At 37.7% G+C, this 13,514-nt stretch overlaps 1 protein-coding gene across 6 annotated transcripts in view; it reads right to left on the bottom strand.

Annotated features, from left to right (window-relative positions):
• Positions 1-13,514, bottom strand: part of LOC115760348 (autophagy-related protein 2 homolog B) — a 282,487-nt gene that overhangs the window by 71,557 nt on the left and 197,416 nt on the right. For 5 of the 6 annotated variants that reach the window (XR_004017603.1, XM_030701631.1, XM_030701630.1 and 2 more), the window contains one exon: positions 4,927-5,511. Coding sequence is in view for 5 of the 6 variants with exons in the window: in XM_030701631.1 (XP_030557491.1) it covers positions 4,927-5,511 (585 nt within the window). In the remaining variant the exon portion in view is untranslated. Of the gene's footprint in view, positions 1-4,777; positions 4,846-4,926; positions 5,512-13,514 lie in introns of those variants that run through there. The other variant, XM_030701632.1, reaches the window with a different exon arrangement.

A 13,514-nucleotide genomic window follows, 5' to 3' on the forward strand; every position in this document is an offset into this window, starting at 1 on the left:
ACGATGGTCTAAAGAGTTTAATGATCTTTTTATAACGAAACTTCTGTACATCTCTCTTGTTCACCCTATCCTTGAATACTGCTATTGCATCTGGTCTCCGCAGTTTAACAATAGCCAGAATTGTATTGAATCTATTCAGAGGCTTAAATTGCGACCCTAATCTTCGGTTGCCATCCTACTCCAGCAGGCTGCTGGCTGCTTAACCTTCCGTCGTTAACCAACCGTAGGACAATTTTTGAAGTTGTCCTTCCACATAAGTTGATTATCGGCGATAGATGAGCTATGAGCAGGGGCATAGCTTGCCGGACAGGCTGTACATTTTCCCCCACCGGGCCGGTGATTTCCCATTACTTTTCTCTTTGTCCTATCTACTTAACAGTCTATATATCTAGCTTACATTTCTTTTCTTTATTAACAATCTTCTTACTTTCCTTTTTCCTATTCGGTGTATTTTCTTAATTAATATAGAAAATGAAGATTATTTTTAATTTTGATTAAGAACACTTTTTTCCTACCTACACCCTTCTGCTTAGATGTCGGCGCTAATAGCGTCACTGACAAAATTAGCTGTGAAAAGGGGCATAGCTGGCCGGACTGCCAAATAACACACCTCCATCGGTCGGTGATGCTATTTAGAAAATTGTGTTCTCTAACTAGGCTTTTAGCATATAACTCCATTATTTATTGAATGTATAATCTATTGAATAATGAGGAAGACACTTGTTTTGTCGACCATTAATAAATAAAAAAATAAAATAAAATAAACTAAAAAAGAAGGAATTGAAAAACAGCCCTTAATATCTGCGGGTGGAATTTCCAAAACGCTAACAAACGTATAAGATTGAAGCAAATCGGACAAAACTTAAATTGTTGCCCAACAAATATTTGACTCGCATTTCCGCCGAATTTGCTTGGAATCTGCTAAAAGTGTGAGACGCGTCTCAAAGGATTTTTTGGAATCTTTGAAAATTAATTAAAACGTGAAACTTCCCCTACAAAATAATTGTACGATGGAATTGATCTTCAACGACCAGCCTGCTCTTTGTGAGAGAAAGATGAATGCTTAGCTATATCGAAGGACTTCGGAGACAGCTGAAAGACAGCAAATCAATGCAAGCGACTGCACTAGCAGCAACGCCCTTTGATCGTGCGATTTCGGGTGGCTTGGGTTTGAACGCATTGAGCGCCAACAGCATTCGCAGCGTATTCCTGAGCCCGATGCTTCTACCTGTCGTACACCAACTGAATATTCTTCAGGATTTCCGCCGCTTTCACAAAAACAGACAATCACGGCTACTAAAGTTTTGTTTGGAGCTCTCCCTCAAATCTTAAAGCACACATAAAATGAGAGCAGTCTGTCAGCTAGAAAATAATCCATGATTTAGCCAAGTATTACAAAGGCCAGATTTAATGTTCACGAAACGCAATAACCTTAACGGCTTGTTAATTATGGAATATGGAATTATGGAACAGATGATTTTAGCAGTCTTCCACATTCCATTTTCCATAATCTCATGTAGGAATTAGAGTTAATTTAGAGATAAGGTTTTAGGGTCTCTCATTTCTCCAATTGGACCCATATTTGACTAAGCTAAGAAATTTGTGCCAATTGCAACAATTTTAACTGCAACAATCCCACCGCAGGCATGCCAAAAAAACAAACACCGTGTCAGTTGCCTAAATTTACACACCCATTGATAAAAATATCTCTGCCTCACGACAAACCCTTTATCAGCTCATTCGCACACATTTGTGTTTGTATATGTGTGTGTGTAGAGCTCGAAATTCACAAATGCCAAAAACTTCCATCCATATAGAAAAGTGTGTTAGTGTGCGACCCAAAAAGTTATCACGCACACATGCCAGCGATCAGGTACCCTTACCCTTACAACAAGCATGGAAAATAGCAATTTTGCACATGAACAGGCCAAATCCTTTAATAATTTCACACAACTGCTTACTTGAAAGAGTGTGCGTCCATGTTTAGTCTTTTCTTAAAATTCTTCGACAAGCCGACAATGAATTACCCTTGCAGAAATACGACTTAGATATTTTTGTATTTTAAGCAAAATAGTTCCCTACAGTAAACAGAAAATAAATATAAATATTTAATTTAGGTCAATTAATTATGTATTAAATAAAATGTGATCAAATTCTTCTCATCATGCCTGACTGGACGAAGAAATACATGATAGAGCATTTAAATGTGAGTGCCTATTGCTACCACAGGCACAAAGGGCACACAATTGAAGAAATAACCTCTGGCTCGCGACAAACGCCGCGATCTACTTGTGCGCACATCCACACAACACAAACATAGGAATGTTTGTAGATCTCGGGGAGGGAGAAAGAGATGGACGCAAGTGCGCAAGCAATGAGAGAGGCACATGCATACACACATATGTTTTTGGGCTGTAAAGATTTAATAATGGCATACATACATATATTAAGAAAACGCATCTTCAGCCGTAACGCTGTGCGCTGAGCGAGATGCGGCTTCATACGGAACGTTCAGCTTTTGAGGCCGGCGTTCGGCTGTCGCTTTCAGCAGTCTTACTCTGTCTGGGCACACTAAAATGGTCGCAGCTACCATTGGGGTCGCCTCGTTTCGATTTTTCTTGTTTCGATGAAAAGTGCCTTTTGGTATGTCTATACATTGTATGGTTAGTGTTTATAGCTATGTGGTAGTAGCGGGGAGGTGGCGATAGGTATAAAATAAAATATACTTGATATATATATACTATTCTAGAGTAAACATGTCACTTTTGGTGGCTCTAGCTCTTATTATTAAGCCAATTTGCTCAAAACACAGGATTACGATATCGATTTTTATCGATCACTTGGAAACGAGGTAAGTTATCGATTATATATAGTTTCTAAGATCCTTGCGTTCATCCATACGGACGGACAGACGGACTTAAGTTAAACAGCAACCACAGTCACAATGTCGACAACTATTTTCAGTTACTGAGCGGATTCTTTCTCTTATTCACATTCGGCTCTAGTGTCGTCCGCAGTATTGAGCCTATGGCTGGTATGGCATTTTCAGCTGTCAAACAGCATAATTACAGTTTTTGGAACCTTAGTCGCCCGGAATTTTTCGGCTGTTACTGAAAATGAGGATAGTGTTCCCCAATTCAGGCGTAAGAATAAAATTGGCATCACTGTATCCGGTAGATAGCAGTTTGCTGGTATACAACCTGTCTTAGTTCAGGTTGATGAGACGCCTAAATAAAGAAGGCTCTAGGATCTTTTTCTACAAACAAAAATACCGCACAATTCTTGGCAAACCCTAAAAGGAGCGTTCTTATCGCTCGGTTTTATTGGGCATCGGAATACAAATATTGAATAAATTATTAGCTTTGTAACGAACCTTAAAGTTAATCAATTTTAAAATTTCAGAAGTCGATCTGATGACTGCGCTCTTGCTCCATAATTCCTTGAAAACCCTACCAAAAATAAGAGGCAGAAAGCCTGGACCTGCCGTTCTTATTATGTCGTACAAGAAGTATAATTTATAGTGCACGATTTCAAGTGTGCAGTGTTCAGCAGTCAGTGTAGCCAACGATCAAGGTAAAAAAATACTAGCGGCGATCTACAGTCCCCCAAATTTTCCAGTCTTTTCGATAAATTTGATCCGAATTGCTGACTGCTTGTCTGCTCACCATTGACCCAGTGCTGCCAAAAGGTTCTCTCCAAGGGGTCTACTACTACCCGATTATTTAGCCAGCTCAAGATTGGAAATTTCAGAAAGACCTTTTTTATATCCCATGGCTATAAGTAGGAAAGAGACATAACAGTACATTTTGGACTACCGTCAAGTAGCCTCGCTATCAATGAAAACATTAAGTAAAGCTCGTATCATCCCCTATGGTGCTCTCGCATTTTCAACATCATTATAATGCTGACAGCCTGAGCTTAGTAAGGCTCAAGACTCTATATAAATTACATATAAAACTGTTTGTAATGACTGACTGACTGTCTGATTGGTGACTAATTAAGAAATTCCACCCGCAAGTGGAACAAAATAGCGAGAAACAATTTATGAACCTTTTTTGTTTACCGACAGATTGGCCATCAGCTCATTTTCAAAGATCTTTGCTTTAGTTCATTTAAGGGGTCTACCACAATTTTTTTTTTAATCCATTCCTCCTTGGTAGAAATAAGAAGAACGATTTTTGATAAAGTTTCAACTAAAATTAATTTTTAAATATCTTTACAAAAGATATTCAGATGAAGATATGCGTCACACGATTCACAGATTTCAAGCCCCCTCACTTGTAAATCAATTCTAAGATCTTTGCGAAAATTAATTTGAATTGTGTATCATATTTTTCGCAAAATATACTCTTCTTATATAATAATTGCGGGTCGACAGTTAAATGGGTGAAGTTCCGGGTTTTGCGTGCTTAGCTACTGTGGAGAAGCACTTTGTGAAATTATCTTTCAACATTTTACGTTATTGTGTTAAGACCTTATCCTTTCCTGCCATATGATAGGAATAATTTATCATTTCTCATCATGACAAGAATATAGAATATAAGATGGCGATAACTATTGAAGTCTTTCTTAATTTTCTGCTTTTCCTAAAGACTTTCAGAGAATCATAACATCGTAGCTATTAACCTTGCCTTTCCAAGTATTTTGGGCTTAAAAACGAAATTAAAACTAACATTTTTATACTGATTTTAGGCGCATTTTAAGCATTCATATTCCAATTGCATTCGGGTTAATTCTGAGATCCCAAGGAAGTTATCTACGACTGCTACTCTTTAATCATTGTCTTATACTGGCCTACTTATTGATGTCTATGATGTTAAGTAGTGCCCTGGTTTTGGTTGGATCCTTGGGTTTCACAGTTTGCAATAGAAAAATGCATTATACATTTTATTTGTTGCGAATTGTATTATTTATTCGTAAGCTTACCATAAAAAAAAGGTCTTCGTCATGTATTACGTGATACTCCTTTTCCTCTGTTATCGATGCATTAAGTGATGATGTTGCTCCAAGTTCCGCTTGGACTTGTGAAAGAGAATTTTCACTTATGTCGCAATTTAAATTTGATTCAAAAAATTCGTTCGATTCAAAATCTAAAATATTACTGACATCAAAACTTTTTTTTTCTATTTCATTAGTTTCACTGTTTCTGACATCTTTCACTGCGTCGGCCATAAGATTATTAATATGATTCAGTGTTTCGTCATTATTATGGTCAAAATTTCTTAGTGGTGTGCTATCAGTTTTTTTTAAGTCGTCGAAGCTATTATCTTTTGACTTTAAATCTTTATCATTAGCAATATATGCAATAAGTTGTGCTAATGCATCCGCTGAATCAAAACATGTTTTTAAATGCATATCATGAATTGAAGATCTCAGGTCTATCTTAGCGTGTGATTCACTCTTCTCATTAAGATGTATAGAAAAATTAAGTAATCCAACATTCAAAACAGGTACTAAGCCAGTTTCGCTAATTTGAGTCATAAACTCCTCAACGTTGTTGGCAGCTTTAGCCTATAAAAAACAAATAAAGAAAGAAAATTATTAAAATTGTTTAATTGCTAATATTCCGCAAAACCATATTTGTATTTTTCTATTATTATATTTTGTATGATCGTTTTGGATATTTACTGGTAACGCTTAATTATGAAAAGTGCAAGTGAATTACAGCCCAGTATGGTCACACAACAAGTCTGGGAACAATGTCGTATGCAAATGAAGTTTAACAAGGATAAGCAAGAGCCTAACGAAACAGAAAGAAAATAATTTATGTTGAGCATGCAGGAGCAGAACAGAAAATTCAATACGGCTAAAGAACGAAACTTTTTCAATAGCAACAACTAATAGCGTGAAGCCTTGCTAATGCTGCAAAGTTGTCATTGAAATATAGAATCTGCTCATTTCATAGCAGCTAAATACTTTATACTTCGTCTGCAATCTTTAAACGATCAACGAAACTTCTAGCAAAATTGCTATGACAGGTTAGTGAAAGGAATGTGCATACGTTTCTTCGCAAGGTAAAAAAAATCCAGCTTAAATATTGCTATATGAGGGAGTATCTGGAAGTGATCGGATTTCAAAGACTCAAATGAAAACAACAACTGGAGCAGCTTATAAGTCAAGTCAAATCTTGCTCTGTTTAAATGCAGAACATCATCTAGTAGGACGTTGGGGCACCTCAGAACACATTGATTTGGTTGTATGTGGCAACAGTAATATTGGTACTGAGGCGGAATGGTTGAGCGCCTTTTGAGTAAGAGGCTAATTTAATTTTCCAAAAGAACTTTAGAACAGAGCTAAGTGTGACTGAAGAAGAGTAAGTACAGAAGAGTAATCGAAAGCTGGCCGTCGGCGGACCCATTAGTCTGGAGAAAATGCAATCATGTGTGCCTCCTTCAACCTAAGCAAAAACTACGTTCATAGGGATAAAGTAGTCTTCTTAGACAGTTAGGCAGCGACAAAAGAGTAATGTGGAGAACCTAAATTCGATGAGCAAAGTAAAAATATATTGGGTAGCACGCCATAATGGGATTCTAATAAACAAGTCAAATGATTTATAAGGAAACGCAGAGAGCATATATGGCATTTATCCCCGCGAATAAAGTATAGTAAAATATTCCTGTTGTCACTTCACAAGAAACCAACGAATGTCAAAATAATGTCAAAAACTGGCTTCGCCAGCACCTGTGAAAACTGCAAATTGTAGATAATGACACGAGCAGGCTTTGCCTTATACCAAAATAACACCATTCTTCATAGCGATGTGTGGGTGACATTGAGGCGGTGACAACCGCCCAGAAATTTACGTTTAGACACTGTTAGACCGAGCTGCATTTTGTTAGCTCCTCTGAGCGCTGATTCGACATTGACTGTTTTCAATGTACATGTGTTGAGTTAGATCACGCCATCCGCTTCAACAAATGAATGTCTGCAGAAAATACTCCACCGACAGCCTCCACCAAGTGGACAGCTCCGGTGCCCCGCAACTCGTAGCAATTTGGTAAAGGTGGAAATAAGAAATGGGTTCAGGGTAGTTCCTAGTCGGAAGCTCAAAAGTACAAAAACTACTACAAATTTTAAAGTTAATATAAGCCAGTTGGAGGTTTTGTTACCAATACTAAACTGGGGATTTTGTAAAATACAATTTTAATAACAAACAAAGAAAGAAGGGCTATCTTCGGCACGTCGAAGATCTAATACCCTTGCAGACCCAACGTTTTTATGATGCTCATAGTGCGTTGCCCGTATCTAAGAAGCAAAGGGAAAATAGTTAATGTCTACATTGGTCAAGATATCTTTATAAACAAACAAGTTTTGTATAGAAGAACCTAGTTTTCGACCGATCGTTCTTATGGTAACTATATAATATAGTAGTCCGATTTAAATAAAATTTTCCAAAAATAAAGGGAGCATAGTGAAATCTCGACATTTAACAAAATATCTTGAATGCCAAAAGTTTTCAATACAACAACTTAATTTTCGACCGATCGTAGCTATATGATATAATGTTCCGATGTTGATCGGATTTTGCATATATATGAGGAGCATAGTTAAACTAATAAATGCCGAGTTTGGTCAAGATATCGTGAAAAACAAAAAATTTGTCCATACAACAACTTAATTTTCGACCGATCGTTCCTATGTCAGCTAAGTATATGATAGTGTGGTCCGATTTTAATAAGACTTTGCACAAACATGAGGAGCATAGAAAAACTAATAAATGCTGAGTCAAGATATCTTAATCAACAAAAATGTTTTTTATACTACAACTTAATTTTCGACCAATCGTTCATATTGCAGATATATGATATAGTTTCATAAAGATAGCTTTAAAAGTGAGAGACTAGTTAGCATAGAAACAGACAGACGGACATGGCTATCTCGACTCGGCTGTTGATACTGATCAAGAATATATATACTTTAAGGGATATAATCTATGGTAAGTTAAACGAGTATTTAAACTTGTATGATCAAAACAGAACTGTTTTTTTTTTCATCAAATACAATATCAACTACAAACAGAGAATTTAAGGCATCAGGATACAAACAATTATACGCAAGCTCGACAGTTAGCCGGGTACCTGTATAAAATATAATTCCATTTTCTGATCATCATTAATTTTATAATTACTAAATAGTGACCTACGCGATTGTAAAATATAATTGAAATAGAAATAAACTTGTTTGAATTTTTGTTGCACACAAATAGTGATTATAAATGAGTTGTTTACATACGTCGTTCCTTAAGTGCTGCCCGCCTAAACACAAATTAAATTATGTTAACAAGTGACTTTACCATGCTTTTCGTTTGGATTCCCGCTACATACACTTGTTTTTTGTAGATATACTACATAACAAAATCATCGTTAATCATTGCGCGCTGTAATTAGCTATACGATATCTCGCTCTAACGAATACTTGAGCACGCAAACTTGTATTTTATTTCGGCTACGTCAACCCTATTGTGCGCTACAATTATAATGTTCGATGAAAGTGCAAGTGCAGGTGACATCAGAAAATCAAGTGAAAGGTGGAAACTGACTTTAGTCAAAATTTGACACAAACTTATAATAGCTCTCTAGATGTGAGTCATTAAAGCGCTAAAGAAGATCTTCAGTCAAGGTTCAAGTGAACTATTAAGCTGATAGGGGTTATCGATACGGCTCTCGAGCATGTTCACTACGTTCATTGATAACCAATAACAGCACTGGATACAATTCGCTTATTTAAAACACGCTTACCATCGCAAAAATGTTTGGTTTAAGAAAGGCTGCGACGACACAAATGCGCGAATTTTTGGATAAGGTCAACTCTCACCTACGTGCGCTTAGCACATGGGCTGTGTAGAACCACTAACCAAACAACATATGGACTGGACAATCAGAGGACGGCGATGAGGCCACTCGTTTTCTGTGCGGCTGGTCAAAAGTCGTCTTCGTTTTTGTTCGGGTTCGAGACACGCTCGCGCGCTCAGACAGCAAGAGAGTAAGCAATACATTCACAAATATAACAGGCAGGCAGGCTGCAACGCAGAATCTAAGCACGCAAGCAGGAGCACCATCAGGGCCTAGTGAGTAAACCTGCTTGGTAGTGTTAAGGTCGCTAAGAAGCGAACTTTCGGTAATAATGGGATTTAAGATGCTGTTTGACCTCTGTAACTAATAGGGATACGGATTTTTATACCCTGAACCCATTAAAAATGGGTATAAGGGTATATTGTATTTGTGCAAAATCCAAATGTATGTAACAGGCAGAAGGAAGCATCTCCGACCCCATAAAGTATATATATTCTTGATCAGCATCAATAGCCGAGTCGATCTAGCCATGTCCGTCTTTCTGTCCGTCCGTCCGTCCGTCCGTCCGTATTTATGAGCTAAGGGATCTCAGAACCTATATATTAATTTATTTGGTGTTGGAATAAGAGGGTTCAGGGTATCCCCTAGTCGGGAGCTCCCGACTAGAACCTCTTACTTGTTATTGTAACTAGAAGAGGAGTAGGTAGTTAAAAAAAAGTTTGCGAACAGATCGGCTATGCCTGGATCAGTGTTCGCGCTCTCATCTGCAAACTTAACCGAAGAGGGCAAAATAGAAATTAGTTCAGAATTGACAAAGTTAAAAAATTGCTTAGGATTATGTGAAAATTGAAGGCGACAGCGCCGAAGGCAACAAGTGGAATTATGAGTGGAAAAATTCGATCGGGCAACTGCATAACGGGAGAAATCAGAATGATTTACCGATTTCTTAAACTTTTTATAACACCTCGACTTCACGTATTTAAACCTCGTAAGTTCATTTGAGAACCAGGGAGGCATATTAGGCCTCGGTGGGTGATCAAAAGAGACGCAGTCATTAAAAATCGAGTACAAAGTTTCATAAAAATGTTTAATGGCAACATCAATGTCTGCACAATTGAGCAGTTGGGACCAGTCGACTTGCAGAATAAGATCATTTAGCTTATGAAAATCAGTCTTTTGGAAACAACGCACACGTTCAGCTAAATCGGATTCCTGGTTAGGGACTCGGACTAGTAAATCAATGACCATTTCCAGAGTTGGATGAAAAGGGTCGTCAGGAAGTGTAAGCGGATTGATCCTGTGCACAAATCTGATGAACGAATCCAACACGGAAATTAGATCAAGAGATCTGTTTCTTGAATTGCGCACACGATTAACCTGTCGTAAGGAAATTTCATGTAGACCATCAATAAATTTGAAGATGGCAACAGAAAGTTTGAGTCTGATGGCGATGACCACTCGGCATCTGGAGGATTAAAGTCCCCAAGAACTACTTAAAGGTCTCCATCAGATAGTAGTGAGGAGATAAATTTAATAGCATTAAGATGGGTTTGATAGGTAGACAAGTTAGATAGAGGAGGTAAATATGAACATCGAAACTTCACAGCAACTTGATTTCTCAATTGAGAAATTACAGCTAATTAGCTGTAAGCTATTCAACTCGTTCTCCAAGCTGCAATTGATTCCCGCTTATATGTACAAATTTGTAAATCGAATCCGAGGAGCCAAACTAGCTGTACACATGTGTACCATGGCACACACTAGTTAGTTCAAATGACTATTTTGATGATATCTACAAAGCTCAGAATATGGAAGGCATGTCAAATCGTCTAGCTCAATGGCCTTTCGCACCATTCCTGCGAGACTGCGCTGGCCCACATTGCTTCGAAGAACTTCTCTGCGCGAAATCAGATTATAGGCATCCTGAGAAACAAGCAATGATTGATTACTTTCATAAACGGAACTTACATACTGACCCGTTGGCGATCGCAAAACTTTCTCCTGCTGTTGCCAAATAACAATTTGTTTTCGTTCCAAGCCATGATTGGTAAAACATAATTTGGCAGACCTAATCATCTCGATATAATGTATACCTTTATGGTCACTGACATTGATTACTGTGGCGCAGTTTCCTACAACAGCAAAGTATGCAACAGGCTACCAGTGAGGTGTTATAACAGCCTGTCATATGCTTCGCTTCAATTGCGGTGCATATAGATCTTGTGAAACACTTATCTATAACATTATTTCTCAATACCCGAAAACGGTTTATCCTGACTCGCTGTCGACCTTCCAGGATGTAGTCTGACAAAACAACAAACTTCGTAAGTGACAAGAATGAGCTGGCAGATCTGGGGCGACTGTTTCTAAGTGACGTGCGTCTAACGGCGGTCAATCGGTAACTGCTTTAATACCCTAAACCCATTAAAATGGGTAAAAAGGATATAATGTACTTGTGCAAAATGTAATGTATGTAACAGGCAGAAGGAAGCATCTCCGACCCCATAAAGTATATATTCTTGATCAGTATCAATAGCCGAGTCGATCTAACCATATCCGTCTGTCTGTCTGTCAAAAACCTATAAGAGCTAGAGACATGAAATTTTAGAAGCAGGTCCTTCCAGTGCCTGCGCAGATCGAGTTTGTTTCCGATAATCGATAACTTACTCCGTTTCTAAGCAATCAATAAAAATCGAGACCGACATCCCGTTTTTTGAGCAAATTGGGTAAATATTAAGAGCTAGAGTCACCAAACTTGCTATGTTTACTCTAGAATAGTGTATATCTATCAAGTATCTTTCATTTTATACCTATTGCCACCTCCCCGCTACTACCTAATGGCTATAAATGAAGTTAATAACCCAACTTGTATTGCCCACCAATTTAAGCCACGATTTAAATGCAATTTACTTTTTAAGAATACACAAATATTCTTTGGTACAATAAGATTAATATCGGATAAGAAACACGGGTTTGCGGCAGCTAGCGCAAATTCCAAGAATTTCTGTATGCATGCACACACACACATTCCCGCGTCTGTTTCGAATTGCAGTATTGCAGCATTGCAATTACAATAGTATTGTTTTCTGTGCTGCTATTTTAACTATTTTTTTCTGATTATGACTTAATGATTGGTGTGGCTGTTGAGTAGAGACTGTGGCAAGTAGTGCAGTAAGTTGCGAGTTCGAAGCCTGCTAAGGGAACTTTATTACCTCAAACGAGCGCGAACCGCGAGCTGCATTTGGTGTTGGAATAATATGATTGGTGTGGCTATTGAGTAGAGACTGTGGCAAGTAGTGCGGTTAGTTGCGAGTTCGAAGCCTGCTAAGGGAACTTTATTACTTCAAACGAGCGCGAACCGCGAGCTGCATTTGGTGTTGGAATAATAGGGTTGAGGTTATTATCATCATTAGAAACAATCTTATTTTATTGTATCGATCTGCTGCATAATATTTTATACCTTAGAAGAACCCTGTCATCTTAAATCTTATACATTTCCCACGACATTACTCAACTGCATCAGTTCTTGTGGCATAATGTTCTCTTCGCAACCATTAGCGCTTGGTTGTGTTGGTTGTGTATTTTAATGACAACACTTTCTCGATTTTCAAAGAAATGCCAAAAATTAAATGGCAATAGAAAGGCTGATGCATTTTTGAAAATGAACGAGCTCTGTGTGAAATAATTTAACGAAATTTCTGGAAAAAACAAGTTACACATAAATAAATGTGGGTTGGGTTCGTGCTGCGTACCCAAATCGCACTGTACAGAAGCGACAAAACAATCACTGGGCAACGAAAATAGTTAAAGACGACTAACACGATCATGACAACGAACTAAGAGGACGGCGAAGTCGCTAAACGGCGAACAGCCGAGAATAAACGACGTGTAACGGTGTAAGCTTTGTAATGTATGTAAATATAGTAATCACTTTCATTTGCCAATTTAATGACAAACTGTTTTGTATCTAAAACCGCTCATAAATTTCAATTTTTTCTCTCATTTAAAAGACAAAACAGACTGGAGGGCGCCAGGTAGTCTTAGCTGAAACCTATTCTTACATTAACCACTAAAGTGTTATTTCTCATTAGCACACTTGTACAGGACTCATTCGACGATTATAGCCATTTTTTGTTTAGTTATTTAAAATAAATTTTTGAATGTATTTGCAAAAAAAAATTTTGTAACACAAAGTTCAAAATCGTTTCTATCGATATTTTGGAAATATGGCGAGACAATATTTAACATATTATTTTGCGTATAATATAGTAAAATATATATATGTCAAATTTCAATTGAGAAATTACAGCTAATTAGCTGTAAGCTATTCAACTCGTTCTCCAAGCTGCAATTGATTTCCGCTTATATGTACAAATTTGTAAATCGAATCCGAGGAGCCAAACTAGCTGTACACATGTGTACCATGGCACACACTAGTTAGTTCAAATGACTATTTTGATGATATCTACAAAGCTCAGAATATGGAAGGCATGTCAAATCGTCTAGCTCAATGGCCTTTCGCACCATTCCTGCGAGACTGCGCTGGCCCACATTGCTTCGAAGAACTTCTCTGCGCGAAATCAGATTATAGGCATCCTGAGAAACAAGCAATGATTGATTACTTTCATAAACGGAACTTACATACTGACCCGTTGGCGATCGCAAAACTTTCTCCTGCTGTTGCCAAATAACAATTTGTTTTCGTTCCAAGCCATGATTGGT

Source organism: Drosophila novamexicana, unplaced genomic scaffold, assembly GCF_003285875.2.
Source record: "Drosophila novamexicana strain 15010-1031.04,08,12 unplaced genomic scaffold, DnovRS2.1 tig00000434-arrow-pilon, whole genome shotgun sequence".
Taxonomy (NCBI): domain Eukaryota; kingdom Metazoa; phylum Arthropoda; class Insecta; order Diptera; family Drosophilidae; genus Drosophila; species Drosophila novamexicana.